This window comes from Misgurnus anguillicaudatus, chromosome 23 (genome assembly GCF_027580225.2).
Source record: "Misgurnus anguillicaudatus chromosome 23, ASM2758022v2, whole genome shotgun sequence".
NCBI lineage: Eukaryota > Metazoa > Chordata > Actinopteri > Cypriniformes > Cobitidae > Misgurnus > Misgurnus anguillicaudatus.
Genome location: NC_073359.2, coordinates 7,595,262 through 7,615,944, shown reverse-complemented (window position 1 = coordinate 7,615,944; position 20,683 = coordinate 7,595,262). Strand labels below are relative to the sequence as shown.

Here is a 20,683-nt window from a genome sequence, read left to right as displayed (position 1 = left end):
TTAGCAACCTTGATATTTTGTATATGACTCTTAATATTAGAAAAGTAATATCCTGTTGTATGTGTGTTTCAGGTTCCAGATAAGGTGGGTACATGCTTTATTTGTTTTGTACATTATGGTAACAGGATCTTTTTCCAAGTTTGTTTGCTGTAATCCATTTTGATATCTTCATCTCGTGTGTGTGTGTGTGTGTGTGTGTGTGTGTGTGTGTGTGTGTGTGCCTATGAATGTTTTTGCAGTACAAGGGTCGCAGTAATGTTCACCTCAACTCGGATGTGCTGCTGCAGGAAAAATCATTTGAAAAGTGCAACTTCGCCAACATGCGAGAGATAAGCAAGCGCTTTAAGTTGCCTCCTGGAGAATACGTCATCATCCCCTCCACTTTTGAGCCCAATCTCCAGGGAAGTTTCATACTGCGTGTGTTTACAGAGAAAAAGGCGACCGCCAGGTTTGTCCAAAATGTTTTTTTATTCTGGGATACTGTCAAGGTGTGCGTGTGTACCATACCTGTCAAGTTTTGGATTTGAAAATAAGGGAAATTTTCCGGCGCCCACCGCGAACAGTCCCACCACCAACCCAAACAAGCTCCAGTATTCCTTACATTTTAAGACTGGTGAGGGCCGGATAATATTTTTTAAACCTTAGTGCTGATAATTGTGTTAAAATTTACTAAACAAACTAATTCATTAGCAAGAAAACTAGTGAAACACACAGCTCTGTGAAAACTACATTTCATAAGTCACACTTATACTGTAGCCTACATACTATACACACAAATTTGCATCTGTACAAAACCCAATGGCCTTAGTTTGAAAAGCCTTATTTTAACTTCTTTTGCATTATACCTTAATGCCAAAATTATTTATAAACCATTCACTTTTCTTTGTAATGAGAACAGTCATTTAGAAAATTAAAATGCTAGATGGGCAGTGGCCCAAACCAAAAAGGGCACTACAATAAATGATGTGTTACTATATTACTAGCATCAACTTAGACAAGTGATTACAAGTGATTATAATGGGAAAATATAATAACAAGAATTAAAGTGTGACAATAGATATTCAATATGATTTACCTGCTGGCTTGATGGAGCTTTGAATCAATGTTTGCAATGTTGAACTGCCTTTACCAGCCTCCCTTTCCGTTCTCTGTCTTTATTTTGTGAAGGCATTGGTGTTTTTTTTGTATTTTTTGTCTACAAAGTGTGCCAACAACAGCAAATTTAGTGTTTATGTTAACTTAGATCTGACCGGGAACATTTAATTCATTAGACAAGCATTGTAACGATAATAATGTGGATATTTTGTTTGCTTGCTAACTTGTTAGCACTTTTAGAACACCGACAGCAAATCATTAACCGAAGAAATACATAAACAAACTTCCAGATAACCGTAATTCTGCGGTTTAACAACTGATATAATGTAATAAATCTACCTGTTAATGCAACAAACTTCAGACAGAAACTGTCGTCTTCGTTATCCAGGCAGAGAGTGCACACAGAGATGCTGCGGAGCGGGTGGGAAAACACGAAGTGGATTAGCGGAATCAGTGGATCTTTAGCGATCTGGGATTGGGAATGTTTTTTTCATTACTCCGCCCAGGCATTATTATTTTGTAATAACGCAGGTTAAATACGGGAGATTTACGGGAAAATACTAATACGGGAGGACGGCGGGAAATAAGGGTAAAATACGGGACTTTCCCGGCCAAAACGGGATACTTGACAGGTATGGTGTGTACTGAAGGAACAGGTCTCAGAAAAACGTTTACTCACCCTCATGTCATCCAAGACGTATGTGACTTAATTCATTTAGTTGAACACGTTTATATACGTTCATGTTATGTTCTTATATTATACTTAAAGGGAAACTCCACTTTTTTTTAAATATGCTAATTTTCCAGCTCTCCTGGAGTTAAACATTTGATTCTTACCATTTTGGAATCCATTCAGCCGACCTCAGGGTCACTTTTAGCATATGTGGCGGGGCAGTGGGGAGAAACTGAATAATTAAAGCTCTTAATACTCAATCTCAAGATGTAATAGAAGCAGACTACGCCACCCCTGTTCACAGGGGACAATGACAACCCAGAAATAGGGCACAAAGGTTCGTTACCATGGAGGGCAAAGAGACGTGGATGGCAGTACAAAAATATATTTTATTTAATCACACAAATGGGTAAAACATTCAATGTCAAAATATAAAATATTGCTCTAGAAGCCACAATGCGTGAATTTTCTACACACACACACACACACGACAAGCTTTAAGGCAACCAAGGCTTTACCGTAGCCGGGCAGGCTAGCAAAGAATAATTATCATAGGCAAACCACACGCACACACACCACACAGTGAAGTGTAAGCAGTTACAAGCGGCAAACCACACTCCGTGCTCGAAAAGACCACCACCACACGGCAAGAAAGCTAGCCTCCCGACCCGGAGCCTGGCTGCCTGAAACAAACAAAAGAAAGACCATTAATGAATGAATGAACAAAACAACAAATGATAATAAAAGTGATTTCCAAGATGTTGGGGGCTAAACTTACAGTTGGTAATCAGTCAAAGAAATCACTAAATAACAAACAGAATGTCCATAAACAAAATGAAAAAAACAAATTAATTCATAAAATTGTATGAATTATTAAACTTTTGAAAACAATACTCAATTCACACACGCTTACAAACAGCCAGTGGCGGTAACTAGAGGCCGGCGCACACGTCACACATGCGGCAAGGAATGGATTTAAAGCAGTCCTACTTCAGCCACCAGCTGTGGTATAAAACAACAAAACAAACACAAAAAAAAGGAAAATCTGCACACATGCAGCAGAGCAATGCAGTCCAACAGCACAGCAAAGCAAAGCCCCCAAGCAGAGGAGCGAAGCAAAGGAGCAAAGCAGAGAAGCAGCAAGACAGCAGCGCCGTCTTAAAGCATTTAAGCAGCAACCAGCCACCGCAGTATTGTCCTAAGAGCGCTCATTCAGCAAATCAATCGTCCGGTGGTTCCAATGAGACTCACACACAACGCAATCACTGACTGTTAATGAAAGAAACTCGGTTAACTAAACTGATTTAAATGTTCATCAAAATAAAACAGAAAACTATACGTACCAAATAATGATCACAGAACCACACATTGTACCATAGCTCACAGTATATGCCACCACAGCTTACACGCCTGAGTGAAACCTCGCAGCTAAAACATAAACACGATTTAACATAACGGCCTAAAGAGTGGAAAATTCAGTTTGACATACCTGAGGATTAATGACAGCCTGGACCCACCGCAATGTCTCAACGTGTTATTCCAGCTATAATAAAAATTGATTTACAAAGATGCAAAAAAAGAGCACTGCAACATTAGCCTCGTTAGCTAAACATGAAGGGAAAACACTTGCACGCACACAAAAGGGCGGAGTCACCAGTGACGCATATCCAGGTGGCATAAACACGGTCTTTAAATAACCCAGCATTAACTGCTGATAGGCTACTAATAATTACTTGGGAGGGAACCTACCCTACCACACATAGCTTAGCATAATCCATTGAATCTGATTAGACCATTAGCATCGCGCTAAAAAATAACCAAAGAGTTTCTTTATTTTTTCCTATTTAAAACTTGACTCTTCTGTAGTTACATCGTGTACTAAGACTAACAGAAAATTAAAAGTTGTGATTTTCTAGGCAGATATGGATAAGAACTATACTCTCATTCTGGCGTAATAATCATGGACTTTGCTGCCGTAACATGGCTGCAGCAGGCGCAATGATATTACACAGTGCTTGAAAATAGTCCCCTTAGTAACCTTGACTATTACGCCAGAATGAGAGTAAACGCGCTAAATCTTAAATAAGATCGCTGAACTGTAGCCGGGTCTTCACAGGGAGGATCACATTTGTTATTTTTTAGGTTTAGTTATCAAATATTTTTTTTCTTTTGTTATGTTTGTGTCATATTCTGTTCATCTTGGCTTTAAATAACAAGGAATCATTCAAAGAATGTTTATACTGCCTTTCATTTAACTTAATAAAAAGATAAAAATGCATCATCTTTTCATTCCAAAGGCAAATTCTAGGGTTGTAAATGGACATGTAAAACCGTTTGGATAGTTTTTGCACTTAATAAAGCCACCCCTTCTATGTAGATATCAGAGAACAATTTAACAGATTATTTACATGCATTCTTTGGCACCTTTAAAACTACAGATTATGCTTTTTTTTATCTTACAAATTGTGTCCAGTTTACCCCACATGGTGGTACTAGTTCACTTGTCTGTTAAACATAGTGTAGGGATATTACAAACCATTATAAAACTAAACCCTCAAGATAACCTCAATATCTGACCTTTCACATGAACTTGACGTCGTCCCAAATAGTAATTATTTCCTACAAATGCATGATGGATATTTCTCTTGTCTCTTTTCCATGCAGCCCAATGGATGTTAATATCACTGCAAATATTCAAAAGGTAAATTAATCTATTAATTACAAATAGTGTGTATTGTTGTTAGATAAAGAAGGAATATGGGTAGTTCAATTTCAAACAAAATATTTCATGTTTTTGAAGCAATTATAACAATAATTGAGAGGTATTGTACTTTAAAATGCATTTGCCACAAGACCACTTAAATTGAACAAATAAAGACAAACAGAAAGTACTTGACAATTTTAATCAATATTTAATTTATAATTATTATAATCTGAACTAAAATGTAAGATTGGCAAATGTATAACAACTATTCACATCAATGAATTTATATATACTCTATTGAGTTACATTTCCCCTGAATTAAACAAACTACTGGACAAAATATAATATCATTTTATTTCTTTCAGGATTGCATATCTGACAGTGATGTGGACCCAAGTTGTAAACAGCTTTTTATGCAGTTTGCTGGAAATGTGAGATCAATTTTTAATTTGGATTTTTGGTTTTATTTGCCTGTGCAGTAGGATGTACAAAATATTGATCACAGTAATGTTGAGATGTAATTTTGTCTTTTCTATTCAGGACTCAGAGGTGTCTGTGAAGGAGCTACAGCAGATGCTGAACAAATTTGTGTCTGAAAGTAAGAAAATTCACATTTAAGCTAACTTAAGGATTCTCACATCATTTGTTATCTCATTGTATATTGTTTTTACACAGGAACTGATATCAAGTCTGATGGTTTCAGTTTGGAAACGTGTCGTCACATTATCAACCTGTTAGACGTATCCTTTCCTTACTGGATTATAAACAAATGATACATTACTGGGTTTTATATTGTTTAGGATATCTTTGGATGAATTTATGCAGACATCAGATATAATTTTATATTTTAAGATTATTATGTCACTTCATCATGAAACTATCATAACCCCATCATGACCCTTGACCCTCAGTCCAGAAAAATGGCAGTGACAAACTTGGTCTGGTGGAGTTTCACACACTGTGTATAATGATCCAGGAATATTTGGTAAATCACACTAAATAACTCAGTTATCTAGTTCAGCTGTGTGCACACTGCATGGATTCAATTTAAATTCTGTTGTTACCATCTGAATTATTCAGGGGTGAATTGAATCGTAGAAAGCAGTTTTAATGTCTGTAAATAAGCAAAATATGCATGGAAAGAATTGAGAAGTGACAACTGTATTTACAGTAAAGTTACAGCAGTATAAGTGGCCATAAAGTGCAACTGTGTGTGCATTAAAGTTATAATAAATTCTTCATTGTGTTTATTTTCTGTGATACCTCATCAGGAAATCTTTAAGAAGCGCGACACAGACAAGTCAGGCACTATGAGTTCATATGAGATGAGAGATGCACTAAAAGATGCAGGTAATTAATGTTCATACTAGTTTGTCTATAGGACAGACTATTATGTAAGGCAGTGGTTCTCAAACTTTTTCCGCATGCGGCCCCCCTTGTGTACGATGCATTCCTTTGCGGCCCCCCCAAAGAAAATTTATGACAAAAACTGTTCTAAAATGTAACATTTTAATTAAACAAAACATTTAAATTTATACAAAGTAGTGCTGTTGGCTAGTAGCCTTATTTTTTTAGGTTTAATTACACAGAATTCATGCTAAATGAATGTATTTTATAAAATGTAATAAAACTGTGGCCCCCCTGGCACCATCTCGCGGCCCCCCTGGGGGCCCCGGACCCCAGTTTGAGAACCACTGATGTAAGGGATAATGTAGAGGCAGCCGGTAGTTATTGGGAAATAAGCCCCGACAGTGTGATCACACTGAAGGGGCTTATTTCCCAATAACTACCGGCTGCCTCTACATTATCCCGCTTATTACACGGCTACTTGCCACATAAGAAAAAAACTGGACATGAATATGAATTTTAAACATTTTATTGGCATATTTGTTTTAAATTAACATTTTTATCCTTCCGCGAAACTTTGCACAGCATAAAATGATCGTAATACCTTATTAAGATCCGCTGCTTCATACTTGTCTGTCTCCATTTTTTCTCTTTTAGCCAGTCTTTGAGAAGTTTTAATGCCCATTCTGTATTTTTGTGCAGTGGCGGAACTAGAATTTTTTTAATGGGGTGGCCAGGGGGTGCCCAAAGCTACTTTAGGGGGTCCATAGTCCATAAAAGAAAATTACATTTAACCATGTATCAAGAAAGCATAAATTAATCTTTTGATCGCATTAGATAAACATAATAAGGGTGAATTTTAAATCTTTCTACTGTATTTCTTACATCTGATTTACTGTCTGTTAAAGGGATTCACCCAAAGATGGGGATTCTGTCATCATTTGCTCACCCTTGTGTTGTTCTAAACCTGTATTTTATTTTAATAAACACGGAAGAGGATATTTTGATAAATGATGATAAGCACACAATTAATGGTATATCCATTAAATCCCATTATGTTGTTTTTATTCCTACTATGGAAGTCAATGGTTAACAGCTGGGTGCATACCATCGTTTATCAAAATATCTTCTTTTGTGTTCATAAGAAGAAAGAATTTCGTACAGGTTTTGAACAACATAGGGATGTGGGAATGATGACAGAATTTTCATTTTGTGAACTATCCCTTTAATGAAACAAAATATCAGGAAATCTAAACTCCATAATAAACCTTAAACTTACTTCAAATAGCAGAGCTCATCACAAAGGATGTTTCGATTAATCTTTATTTACTAAGATACAGAAGATGCAAAAGTTTTCTTTTTTCTTTTAATATTTAATTAACTTTAATGACAGAGAGACTTCAACAGGTTAGGCTAAGACCGAATCCAATAAAATGTTTATTCGTTTAAGACGTACAGTAACCAAATGTTTAGTATGAAAATCACCAAGACAGCTATTTTGACAAATGAGCATTTGTCCGTTTAAGCCAAAAAGACGCGAATATGAAGTCGTTTAAGCTCTGGCTGTGAACGCGCACATCGGATATGCGCGTCGCGCTTTCAAGTTCAATGTGGCAATCCAGTTGAATTAACAATCATACAGTAGCCTATAAAGATCACATCAAGAACGAAAACATGGTGCTGGGTTTTGTTGTAAAAAGAATTGGCAATCTTAGACTTTATTCAGTCCACAAGACAATTACCACACTTCCAGCATATACGGTGAAAATAAATCATGTAGTATTAGCAAAATGTACGACTTCACTTACATCATTTTAAAGAGATTCCAAGCATTATGTAGACATGACATTTATCTTCTGATGGTATGAAAAGTATTCGTTAAGTTACAGTAATTTTTCTGACGCGTTTTTGAAAAGACGTCACTGATGGAGAGATAACAGAACGCGCATTATGTATTTTCTTAATTTTGTGAAAAGCACAACATTCAGTTTTATAGACACACAAAAAAATGACACTTGAAAGTTTTAAATGATGTATAAATCATATCTGTGTGTCCAAAATCAGCAGAGTAATCCAAGTTTTTTTGCGCAGTGATTAAAAAATAAAGAGTTTGCGCCGCGACCGCAGGGACGGTTAATATTCATAATGTTTGTTTTTAACAATGTGCTGCGCTGCCGCACGTCGAAAATAAACATAGCTTAGATTAAGTGAAAGTAGCGCATTAAATTAGGGGTGGCACACGGGGTGGCCAGTGACATGTCAAGGGTGTCCAGTGCCACCTTGGACACCCCTCTGGCTCCGCCACTGTTTTTGTGTGTGTTGGCTTCGTAGCTGTCATGCTCTATTTTGTCAAGTTCAGTCTCAGTAAGCTGTCTGTGTCTTGTCGTGGTTGTCGAGTGTTTGTCACAAGATGGCGCCATACAGACAGTAATCTTTATTGATCTTTATTGGCGCGGAGCGATTTTACTCGTGCATAGTCCGGCTATGCGTTATTATTTTGGAGCGGTTATTATTTGAAAAGAACGAACCTGCAAATGTCTCAACTGACCAATCAGAATCAAGCATTCCAGAGAGCCGTGTAATAAATATGTTTATGAAGATGGAAGAAGTGGTCACAATGAAATTTGATTGTGTGTTTTCTCCACAGGGTTTGAAGTGAACAGTGATATATTTCAGGTGATAATCTCACATTATGCCGATAAGCAGCAAGCCATTGACTTTGATAACTTTGTGGGCTGCCTGATCAACTTGGAGATGCGCTGCAGTAAGTTTATCTGTTAATACAGGGGTTCTCAACTCTAATCCCCTCCCAGAACATTTTAGATGTCTCCATATACCTGATTCAGTTCACCAGCGTGTTAGTGTATAAATTAAGGAAACGTTTCAAACATTCTGGGGCTATGTTTACACGTGGGCGGCTTTTTTCATAAACGGACATTTCAACCTCTCCGGTTTCAAATATAATACCGTGCACACATGTCAGTTTTCAGAAAAGTGTTTATTTATAGTACCCGTGCATATATGCCATCAAGAGAAGCTCAAGCCCACGTAAGCCAATCACCGGCAGCGCTGGTGGTGACGCGAACTGGTTCTTCATGTTGGAGGGAGGAGTTGTTGCAGTAGGTGAACGATGTCGATGACGTCAAAGTACCACGAGAGCGAGTTGAGGAATCACGCGTAGAGGTCTAATTTCGAATCGCTCTCGCGGTACTTTGACATCATCCGTCTGTCGAGCACTCGTATCTGCTCCTCGACATAATGGAGCGGCTGTATTTGCAAATACAAACACACGAAATGAGTTTGCACAAATATAAATGTGATTTTGGAAGCGTTCAGAGTAGCAGTCACATCATGTAAACATAGGTCGCACTTTTGGCGTAGGTGCGAGCTCTGGCGCATACTCTGTGACGTTGCCTGCTTAAACATCCATTTGTCTCAGTTTACATGCAACCGTGCAGCCGAAGATTTTCAAGATCTCCACTCTGGCCGGAGTTTTTAGAAACAATCGGTTTCAGGCTACATTTACACATAGCCGGGTATTTTGAGAAACGAATACTTTCCCGCCTCCGTTTTCAATAATAACATCGTGCACACAACATCGTTTTCAAAAAAACGTTCCATTTACATCAACTCGCATAAATACGCCGTCGATCGGCATAATAACTATGCCAAAGCTGTGGGAGGCAGTGTAGGAAGGGGAATACAGCCATGCAAGCCAATCAAAATCGTCAGAACCGACACCAACGAAGAACACGAGCGACTTCCTGTTCCTTTCATAACAGCAAACATGGGCTGAATCCCAAAACGCCTACTTCCATACTATATAGTATGTAAAAAGCGCTACTTTGCGTACTATATAGTATGGAAGTAGGCTGTTTGGTATTCAGCCATAATAAACCTGATTGATCAAGTAGCCAAACAAACTAAGGGCGCTCTCATGACGTTAAACATTTTCTGGCGCAAAATGTGACGTTTAAGAACCTAAAACCCCGTTTCTCCCAGTTGACACGGCAACACATAACCGGGGTAATCAGAAATATCCACTTTGGCCGGAGGTTTTAGAAATAATCGTTTTCTGTAATAAAAACGCGGTTTTCGTGTAAATGACAGGCCAAACCGCAGGGAAATATATGCGTCTTTCCTTCGTGTAAACGGGGTATCAGAGGCGAGTTCTCAGTTCGTGTGTAAACGAGAGGCACAAACGAAGGTAAATCTCTAAGTTTTTAAAAATAACCATGTACGTGTAAACAAGGCCTGGAAGGAGTCTAATGAGTGGAATCAAGTGTTTCATATCAGGAGACATCTAAAACACTCTGGGAGAGGGGGCCAAGGACTAGGGTTGAGAACCACTGTGTTAATACAACAAGAAACATTCACAATCTGTCAAGGTACCAGAAATGGCTTACTTGCTTTTTTATCTACACAGAAATGTTTCAAATGTTCGATAAGAACACCGGAATAATCGAGCTGAATATCCTGCAGGTGAAGTGCAAATGTTAATTCAGATTACAAATTGTGATGATTTTGTATATTATACAGTTTTGTTATTGTGTTTGTGCTTTGTTTTGTAGTGGCTTTGCTTGACCCTCAATTAAAAACCCACAAATTTCCTGCAAAAACAGAAGAATTCCACTCCAGGAGATGGTAATGGAGTAAAATCAGCCCGAGTGTGTTATCTTAACCTTAAATTGTTTTTGATATGCAATTTGTTAATGGCGATGAATCTAAAAATCTGAGTTTTTAATATTCATTTAGCATTTTTTTAGTTACAACATTTCTTTCATTATAATTTTCTTTCTCTTACCAATAATTCTATTTACTAACATTGTGTCAGGAAATGGCAAGGCAAGAACCCAGGCAAGGACAGATGTATACAAAACACTAAAGACTTTAATTAACAAGAAAAAACAACAAAACAAAAACCCACGAGGGGGTAAAACATTACAAACACTAGATAACAAACACTGACTAAACTAGAACAACACGACAAACAGACTCTACTAAATGACAATAAACTAGACAGGATATATTTCAGGACACGATACTCACAGTGAAAGAGACAAACACACAAGCACAGAACAAAGAGCACAGGGACATTAAATAGAGAGAACTAATGAGGGGAACAGCTGAAAATAATAACAGGTAAGGGGCCGTATAAAAAGTCTTATAAAACAATCCCAAAACCACGTATCTCCCACATAAAACATTGTACTGTCAGGACTCTGCCATACTAGAACTAGATATACAACAAGACAAGATACAGGCAGAATCCTGACACATTGGTAACATTTTTCAACAGTGAACTGACAATGAATGATACTTCATGTTAATTTTAGTATTACATTTTTTAAATGAAAAGTAGTAACTGTTCACCTCGGATAATGCACAATTGATTATCATGAACAATTGTATTATCATTAAAGGAACAGTATGTAGGATTGTGGCCAAAACTGGTACTGCAATCACACAACTGGGGTCAGTTCTTCGTACGTTGCTTACTACATCCGAGATCAAATGAGACATCCGAGATGTTCAGATTTCGATAATTATGATCTTGCTTATCTGGTTCTTTGAACACCTCTGCTGTTGATGATTAGTATGGCAGGATTGAATTATCTGAGATCACTGCACGTTCGTGCATTGCAAGAAAAGGCAATACATATCGATAGTAGAAACACTGATCAGCAACACTGTGATTGGCCGGTTGTTACAATGGCCAAGAACACGGCCATTTTTTTAACCTCTGCAGTCTGAGAGCTATTGATGGAAGGTTTTGAACTTTTTATGACACTGAATTTAAAAACCCACTTAAAGCTACTTTTGTACATAAATCACCATAAATAATGTAACATTTTCTGTAAAAATATAATCTTGAAATCTTTACTATGCTTTTCAAAGATTGAAATTAATGAATGTAATTAAAATTTGATGCTCCTAAAGTACTTTAAGTCTCTTTTAAAAACAATTAAATGCAATTTTGACTTAAAAAGCAGAATAAAAAACACAGGTGGTGGTCTTGTATCTTCATGTGATGTGCGGGCAGGAGTGATGTCTCTAAACTCTGGAGGCAGCTGCTCTCTTAAACCCACAGCCAATGCAACAATTTAATTTCTGATAAATAAAATTTGAATTGTATTAAAGTGTAGTAAAGAAGATAAAGATATGTGAAAATATGTGCAAAAAACTTATTTAGTTATTGGCATTTTTGTCACAGGAAAGGGACAGAGTAACATGTTTGTAGACAGAGTTTTAATGATAGAATAGATAGAAATTACTAAACGAAAACCCTTTCATGAATGACATTGTAAGCTACTTGACAATCTAAAGACAAAACTAAAATAGGAGATTTGTTTATTCAAAGGAAACTTATTTCACACCGAGTAATATTCTTTATTGTACATAACTAGCATCTAGTGCTGGGTATGATTGATTGCTGTTTTTATTAGGGAAAATTCAAATAAATTTAAAATGAATGTGATCAGCATCTTTGTCTTGTCATCCGTTTAAGAATAATAATCAAAGCTGTTAAACAAAAACAAGTCGCACAAGTACAGAAAAAATATATTTGTTATATTATATATTTTTTTAAATAACATCGCTAAAAGATTTAATTAATATATCCTTTTGTATTACGTGTTGAATTTTAAAAGCTTTTCATTGTGCATCTTATAATGCGCTCATATAATGGAGAATATACAACTGCGTCAGACCTCCCGTATCATCTCCGCTTAAAAAGGTACAAGCTAATCTTGTTTACATGAAATAAGCCTGCTCCCGAGCAGGTTTGAGCTTAGGGACCGGTTGCTATGACAGCAAGTGTAGGATGAGCTTCGAAAAGATCATGCCAAATCGTCAACAATCAAATTCAGCTAACTGAGTTAGCGACGTACGAAGAACGGGCCCCTGGTGGCCAATACACAACATGACAACATAAACATCAGTTGAAGGCTGCAACTATCCTGGCCGGACCACTGTTTATATAAGTATTTGAAATGAAAATGATTTCTTTCGGGCCATTTTATGATTAATATGTTCCTTTAACTGACATTAACAAAGATGTAAAAAGTGTTAGCCTAACATTTACTATTTTTTTATATTCTATCATTTATTCTTTTTCTTATTTTTATTACTGTTTAATCTTATGTCGGGTGCTGTGTTGTCTTCACAATTACGGATAAGGGAATGCCTTGGGAAGTTTTGAAAGTACAAAGTGTCTACTGTCTTTGCTTGGTATAATAACACCTGTTGAATTGGTTTATATTCAGATAAAGTTAGACTTAGTATTGAAATGCAACTACCTGTAAACTTATTCAATAAACTCTGCTTATTTTATGCTATCATCACTTTGTTGAATGTTGTTTGTTCCTCCATCTGTCTCATGGTTCAGACATTGTCATCTAACACTAATGAACATACATTTTATGACATTAATTTAAAGTCTAAAAGTTTTACAATATTAATGTTTAGTTACGTTTATTATTTTAAAGTGCCCATCTTATTACTGCTTTTTGCACAAGTTAAATAGGTGTATGAGTTCCATAAAGCATGTTTCAAAAGTTGTTTGCTCGAAATAGCTTGTAGGAAAAGATTGTTACCCATCTCTAGGAGCCTCTGTTTCAGTGCATTTCAGATTGTGCCGTTTTGAGCTAGTCATTACATATTTATGAGCTGCTGCTCCTTTGATCACGCCCCACTACTAACGTCATGTGCGCATGCATAGTGATATCGTGAGCAGTAAACACCATACTGTGTTATTATTTTATATATTATTATTATTAACGGTTTATGTTGCCAACAGACAAATCAAGCAGAAAAGTATCACTAATAAGTACACTACAGGAGAAGAAACTTATGACACACAATGATTCCAGAGTCAATTGTGATGTAGCAGTTTCAACAATACACTCGTTTTCCCTGGACAATGCTAACATATTCCCGTTATAAAACATTTTCAAACGCATTATTTTCACAAATTACAGAAATTAAGACCCGGCGGGGGATGTATACTGCTTGTGGACCGCATGCTAATTGTTAGAAGCTAGCGGGAGGTCCAGACCGTAAAGTTATAAGAGGCTCGGGGGTTAGCCTCGTCAGAAAAGCTGGGGCGGTAAGGCCCGGTCTCGGTTAGTTTGGCAAAAAAAAAACTTTTAGTTTGGCAAAGCACTATTACTTAGTTCTTGTAGAATTGTAAAATAAAGCTGTAAATTTTTTTTTAAACTTTCGAAACCACGCTGTAAACTATCTTGCCTGCAAAATATCTATATAGCCTAACGTTACTGTCTACAAACAATAACATATACATTTAAAAGGTATAATTTACGGGATTAGCATCAATGTATGATCTCTGTTTTGAGATACAGATGCTCTAGCATCATAACTGTAGTATTTTGTGACAGAAGATGACAACATGCAAAATATAACGTGACTTCTTACCTTTTGTGTTGATACAACGATCGCGAATCGAATCCAGTCTGTTTCAGATGTGTGAATGATCCATGAAAGTCCAATAAAATACATCCAATTACCATTTTTGTCCACAAATGCGTATAATCCGTGAAATATAGATACATAGTCTGTTGTTTACATCAGATTTCGCAGGAATGTCTTATCGCCTACAATCTGATGACTATTTGCGTCGTAACACTAACACACTGTATATAAGATTACTCCGGGTTCCAATAACCACGCGTTAAAACTTTGTTTTTAAAAGTAGGTGGGAGTATAATCCATAATATCCAAATAGCGCTGTTATTTCAGTGAGACATGATAACAGCAGAGTATCAGCGAAGTGACTGACTGCTCTGTGCTCTCTCTAGCTCCCTGGTGGGTGGAGACCTGCGAGTGGGGTGGTGGGCGGGAAAATTCAAACTGAAACGGCTAGTTACGTAACAACGGAGCTGAGTTTGAACTCGCACAATCTGAGACTCAAGGCAGAGGACATTCAGAAACGTGTATCTCACTCAAAACAGCATGGATGGATTTTTTTCCAAGTTTGTATGCGTGTGGGAGCATCAGAGACACAAAATAACACCCCAAAACCCAGAAAAAGTGAGTTTTTCATAATATAGGCACTTTAACACCCGCCAAAATGAAATTTAACCTACATTGGCGGGTGTTAATTTAGAACCCTGAATATCACTATACTTAACTGAGACAGAGTATACACAGGCATGAGACAACAATGCACAGAACAACAAACGCAAGGACCTTAAATAGGGGAGAACTAATGAGGACAACAGGTGACATGGGTTAACCAATAAAGAGGAGCGGGGTAAAAGTGACAAGACACAGGGAACACGTGGTCTAGTAAAACCAACACTGAGACCATGTGATCCCACACAAAACATTTTAGTCAATAAATGTTGAAAGTATTATTTAAAGTAGAGAAATCTAGAAAATCTAGGCCACCACTGTTAAGCGAATTTAAAACAACAGATTTACGAATATAGTGTACATGATTCTTCCATAGAAAATAAATAAAATCTGATCTATAGTTTTGATAGTTTTATTGTATAGATACAATAAACTAAATGTACTAAATGTACTAAATGTATAGATGAAGCAACATAGATCAGCCTAGAGATTCCTTCAGCTTTTGACAGAAGGACTCTACCTATAACAAGTCCCTTAATAACCAGAGATTAAATTTACTTTTTATCTATAGGTACAAGGAAGGAGCTTTTCAAGGCTAATATTTCACACTTTTTAATATTGAGGCACAGACCTGAGGGCATTTGAAAAGAGCTGAATACTTTTAATAGCCTAATGAATCTGGCTGGAGTTTTTTAAAAATAAGGTTGCGTCATCCGCTAGCTGACTAATCAAAATATTTCTACCGGCAATATGAATCCCTTCTAGTTTAGTATTCTTAATGAAATGACAGAAGGCCTGTGCTACAATAAGAAAAAGATATACATGTCACGGTTCGATCCGTGTCATGTTTTGTGTTTGTCTCTGATCCTTGTCACCTGGATTTTCATTGACTAATTACATTAACTCATTACACCTGTTCCTTGTTTGATTGTCAGTGTATTTATACCCTTGTTTTCTGTCATTCACTCACCAGTTCATCGTCGCCTGTCGTCGCCTGTCGTCGCCTGTCGTCGCCTGTCACTCGTCAGTTGTGCTCCGTGTTCTGTTTTGTTCCAGTTTTTACCTGCCTGTTGTTTGCTCGTGTTTTGTTTGATGTTATTTATTTGAATAAATGTCATTTATGTTCGTAACCTGCATCTACATCCTCCTTCGTGTTCCTCACCTTTTGTCCCAATTCCTGACAGATGAACCGGTCATACATGGATGCAGCGGGTTACGCAACGGTGGGGACAAGGTTGGTTCCCGTGACGGTTGAACCTTCTACGTCGGTTCCTGTAGCGGTCGAGCCTTCCAAGTCAGTTCCTCAAATGGTCGAACCTCCTGGGTCAATTCCTGTGACGGTTGAATCTTTGGTTCCCGCGATGGTTTAATCTTCTAAGCCGGTTCCCTCTATGGTTGAACTCTCTGCCTGGCCCAAGTTGGCCGAAGAAGAGCGCTGTTTGGTCCAGTGATGCTGGTCTGTAGTGGATGGACCCGCCCTGGACTTCCGCTCTGCCGGTTCTGCCTGGGCTTCTTAGCCCTCCGTCCCTCCCCCAGATTCGCCCACCTGGACTTTTGTTTTTTTGTCATGGTGGAGTGTCTGGGAGCCACTCCTTATAGGGCGCTTATGTCACGGTTCGATCCGTGTCATGTTTTGTGTTTGTCTCTGATCCTTGTCACCTGGACTTTCATTGACTGATTACATTAACTCATTGCACCTGTTCCTTGTTTGATTGTCAGTGTATTTATACCCTTGTTTTCTGTCATTCACTCACCAGTTCATCGTCGCCTGTCGTCGCCTGTCGTCGCCTGTCACTCGTCAGTTGTGCTCCGTGTTCTGTTTTGTTCCAGTTTTTACCTGCCTGTTGTTTGCTCGTGTTTTGTTTGATGTTATTTATTTGAATAAATGTCATTTATGTTCGTAACCTGCATCTACATCCTCCTTCGTGTTCCTCACCTTTTGTCCCAATTCCTGACAGATAAACCGGTCATACATGGATGCAGCGGGTTACGCAACGGTGGGGACAAGGTTGGTTCCCGTGACGGTTGAACCTTCTACGTCGGTTCCTGTAGCGGTCGAGCCTTCCAAGTCAGTTCCTCAAATGGTCGAACCTCCTGGGTCAATTCCTGTGACGGTTGAATCTTTGGTTCCCGCGATGGTTTAATCTTCTAAGCCGGTTCCCTCTATGGTTGAACTCTCTGCCTGGCCCAAGATGGCCGAAGAAGAGCGCTGTTTGGTCCAGTGATGCTGGTCTGTAGTGGATGGACCCGCCCTGGACTTCCGCTCTGCCGGTTCTGCCTGGGCTTCTTAGCCCTCAGTCCCTCCCCCAGATTTGCCCACCTGGACTTTTGTTTTTTTGTCATGGTGGAGTGTCTGGGAGCCACTCCTTATGGGGCGCTTATGTCACGGTTCGATCCATGTCATGTTTTGTGTTTGTCTCTGATCCTTGTCACCTGGACTTTCATTGACTGATTACATTAACTCATTGCACCTGTTCCTTGTTTGATTGTCAGTGTATTTATACCCTTGTTTTCTGTCATTCACTCACCAGTTCATCGTCGCCTGTCGTCGCCTGTTACTCGTCAGTTGTGCTCCGTGTTCTGTTTTGTTCCAGTTTTTACCTGCCTGTTTGTTTGCTCGTGTTTTGTTTGATGTTATTTATTTGAATAAATGTCATTTTTGTTCGTAACCTGCATTTGCATCCTCCTTCGTGTTCCTCACCTTTCGTCCCGATTCCTGACAGATGAACCGGTCATACATGGATGCAGCGGGTTACGCAACGGTGGGGACAAGGTTGGTTTCCGTGATGGTTGAACCTTCTACATCGGTTCCTGTAGCGGTCAAGCCTTCCAAGTCAGTTCCTCTAATGGTTGAACCTCCTGAGTCAATTCCTGTGATGGTTAAATCTTCAGTTCCCGCGATGGTCGAATCTTCTAAGCCGGTTCCCTCTATGGTTGAACTCTCTGCCTTGGCCCAAGATGGCCGAAGAAGAGCGCTGTTTGGTCCAGTGATGCTGGTCTGTTGTGGATGGACCCGCCCTGGACTTCGGCTCTGCCAGTTCTGCCTGGGCTTCTGAGCCCTCCGTCCCTCCCCCAGATTCGCCCACCTGGACTTTTGTTTTTGTGTCGTGGTGGAGTGTCTGGGAGCCACTCCTTATGGGGTGCTTATGTCACGGTTCGATCCGTGTCATGTTTTGCGTTTGTCTCTGATCCTTGTCACCTGGACTTTCATTTACTGATAACATTAACTCATTACACCTGTTCCTTGTTTGATTGTCTGTGTATTTATACCCTTGTTTTCTGTCATTCACTCACTGGTTCATCGTCGCCTGTCGTCACCTGTTACTCATCAGTTGTGCTCCGTGTTCTGTTTTGTTCCAGTTTTTACCTGCCTGTTTGTTTGCTCGTGTTTTGTTTGATGTTATTTATTTAAATAAATGTCATTTATGTTCGTAACCTGCATCTGCATCCTCCTTCGTGTTCCTCGCCTTTCGTCCCGATTCTTGACAATACCGAGACTGGACAGCCTTGTCGGATTCCCCTTTCTAGAAGAAATCTCTGGGTTGTGCCATGCGCTAACTTTACGGATCTATTTCCTAGGGCCCGAAACCAAAACGCTCTAAACAGAAAAAAATGAAAGGATGCTCAATTGTGTCAAAGGCCTTGAAAAAATCCAAAAAAATAATTCAACTGTCATCCTTGATAAGATTAGAGTAATCAATCACAGGGTTTCCCGCAGCACATTTCAGGTCGGGCGGCCCGCCTAAGCTTGGAAACCCTACCGCCTTATCGTCCCCCCAAAAAAGAAATGAAATAGCCGAAATGAAAAAAGACATGATCTGGACCATCACTGTCTGGGGGATAACTAGCCAGTTAATAAAACATCTCGGAGAATAGCGCGGATGCGGTTCACACCGTGAGTGTGCATGCGCCCCACACGACCGAAATGAGAGAAAGACGTGGTCCGTTATGTCTGGAGGATAGCCAGTTGATAAAACGTGTGTCCGTGAGAACTGTAAGTGGACTTATGTTTTTGGGGTTATTAGTATATAGTTCTTGCAAATTTAAAGTAAGTTAGCTGGTGATTTTGTTGTTTGAGCAACCTGGTAGCTAGGTTTCAAGTGCCTGTTGATTAGATATAATTGTTGAGCGCTCTTGCTCACTTCATTTACGTGCATTTTTTACATGCTACAGTAGTTACACTACTTTAAGATAATGTAATTAACAGTGTTGGGAGTAACGCATTACAAAATATAATATATTACAGTAATATATTAGTTTTTGCTGTAACGCAGTAATATAACGCATTACTAATAAAATTCTGGTAATATTTTACTCGTTACAGTCTTAGTAACGAGCGCGTTACAACAATGCATTTCAAAATTAGACCGTGTTATTTTTGTTTTTTTATTTTTTACCAATGCGCGCGACCAGCATCCACACATGAAAAAGCTGCGTGTAAAGGTATATGGCTGCGTCCCGGGCCGCATACTTCTATACTGTATAGTGGGCGAAAAGCACTACTTCTCGTGCTCTTTGCCTACTATATAGTGTGGAGGTAGGCGGTTTGGGACGTAGCGTATGTCTGTTTCCACGTGCTGTATGCAACATGTTCATTTTTACTTTAACTTTGTATTTGAAATGTGATTTGGACGCGGTGCGCGTCAAATATAGACATGTTTCTTAAAGAGCCGAATCTGGGAAGTCCGCGGCTTTATAAGCATTGACTAAAGTGGTCGCAATCAGGTCGCCCGCTCACGCATAATTTAGCGAATAAGAGCATTAAGTAAAAGCGGTCTTCCATGCTGCTTGAACCTCAGAAGTAAAGAGACTTTTACAAATGTTGCCAGTAAAATCCATATCACACCAGCAATGACAAGGTAAGCTTTGCTATGATAACAGTCCATATACATAATAATAGATTGCTAGGCTATTCCTATGCTATCTACAGTTTTATTACAAACAGCAACCTAAACTACAACATAACATTAGTGAAGACTTAAACGTGGTTATCTAAATAGTACATTTAAACATCACTGTTTAAAGTTTTTACCAGCCTTTGTATGGGAGCCTATATTCATTGTTTGGCAAAAAGCAGTGTTCCTCTGTTTGTCTGTGTTTTATATGTTTGTCTACATGTAATCCTTATATTGTACTGAAATGAGCTGTATTCCATGTTATTAGGCTATAGGTTGCATTATAGTGGGCTCTAGCTCTATTGTGTTTGGTATGTGTACCATAATTTACCAGACTTTTACTAGATCATTTGTCTATGTTTATGATTCTGACAGTGACTGTTATTGTATTTTGCAGTAAGTCTTCACTGTGCCTATTCAAAGCTTGAGGGCCAACACATAACTTCTAGATTTATAAGCATCAATAAACTACATTTTAACATTTTATAATGCCTGGTCATACTTCTGTTCTTTTGATGAAAGTAACTCAAAAGTAACGCAAAAGTAGTGTAACTCATTACAGTTCAGAGACAGTAATATTGTAATGTAACTAATTACTTTCAAATGACAGTAATTTGTAATATATAATGTATTACACTTTGGAAGTAACTTTCCCAACACTGGTAATTAATAGTGGGAAATAATCAGTTTTTACAATTTTTTCGCTATCTATCATTGTTCATTTCTATCAGCTATTCCCATTAGAGGTAAAAACATTTAATTTATAAAGTGCCTTGCTCAAGGGCACTTCAGTCAGTCCAGTTCGAACTGGATATGCACGAATGTTCAAATATTTGTTTTTGAAAGATAATCATTCGAGAATTAAAAATGCTATTC

General features: G+C 38.4%; 1 protein-coding gene and 1 long non-coding RNA gene across 2 annotated transcripts in view; one reads left to right on the top strand and one right to left on the bottom strand.

The window, feature by feature from the left end:
- Positions 1-13,159, top strand: part of LOC141359517 (calpain-2 catalytic subunit-like) — a 36,531-nt gene extending 23,372 nt beyond the window's left edge. Inside the window, exons 11-21 of the mRNA XM_073862113.1 lie at positions 73-84; positions 240-448; positions 4,433-4,469; positions 4,838-4,903; positions 5,013-5,070; positions 5,148-5,212; positions 5,389-5,457; positions 5,744-5,822; positions 8,467-8,583; positions 10,246-10,301; positions 10,391-13,159. Of these exons, the coding sequence (XP_073718214.1) occupies positions 73-84; positions 240-448; positions 4,433-4,469; positions 4,838-4,903; positions 5,013-5,070; positions 5,148-5,212; positions 5,389-5,457; positions 5,744-5,822; positions 8,467-8,583; positions 10,246-10,301; positions 10,391-10,414 (792 nt within the window). The 3' untranslated portion in view covers positions 10,415-13,159. The remainder of the gene's footprint in view (positions 1-72; positions 85-239; positions 449-4,432; positions 4,470-4,837; positions 4,904-5,012; positions 5,071-5,147; positions 5,213-5,388; positions 5,458-5,743; positions 5,823-8,466; positions 8,584-10,245; positions 10,302-10,390) is intronic.
- On the bottom strand, positions 2,138-2,660 carry LOC141359521 (uncharacterized). Its single transcript, XR_012366018.1, has 2 exons — positions 2,547-2,660; positions 2,138-2,451 (listed from the first exon to the last, which is right to left on the bottom strand). It is a non-coding gene; the product is annotated as an uncharacterized lncRNA (long non-coding RNA).
- Positions 13,160-20,683: the final 7,524 nt, after the last annotated feature.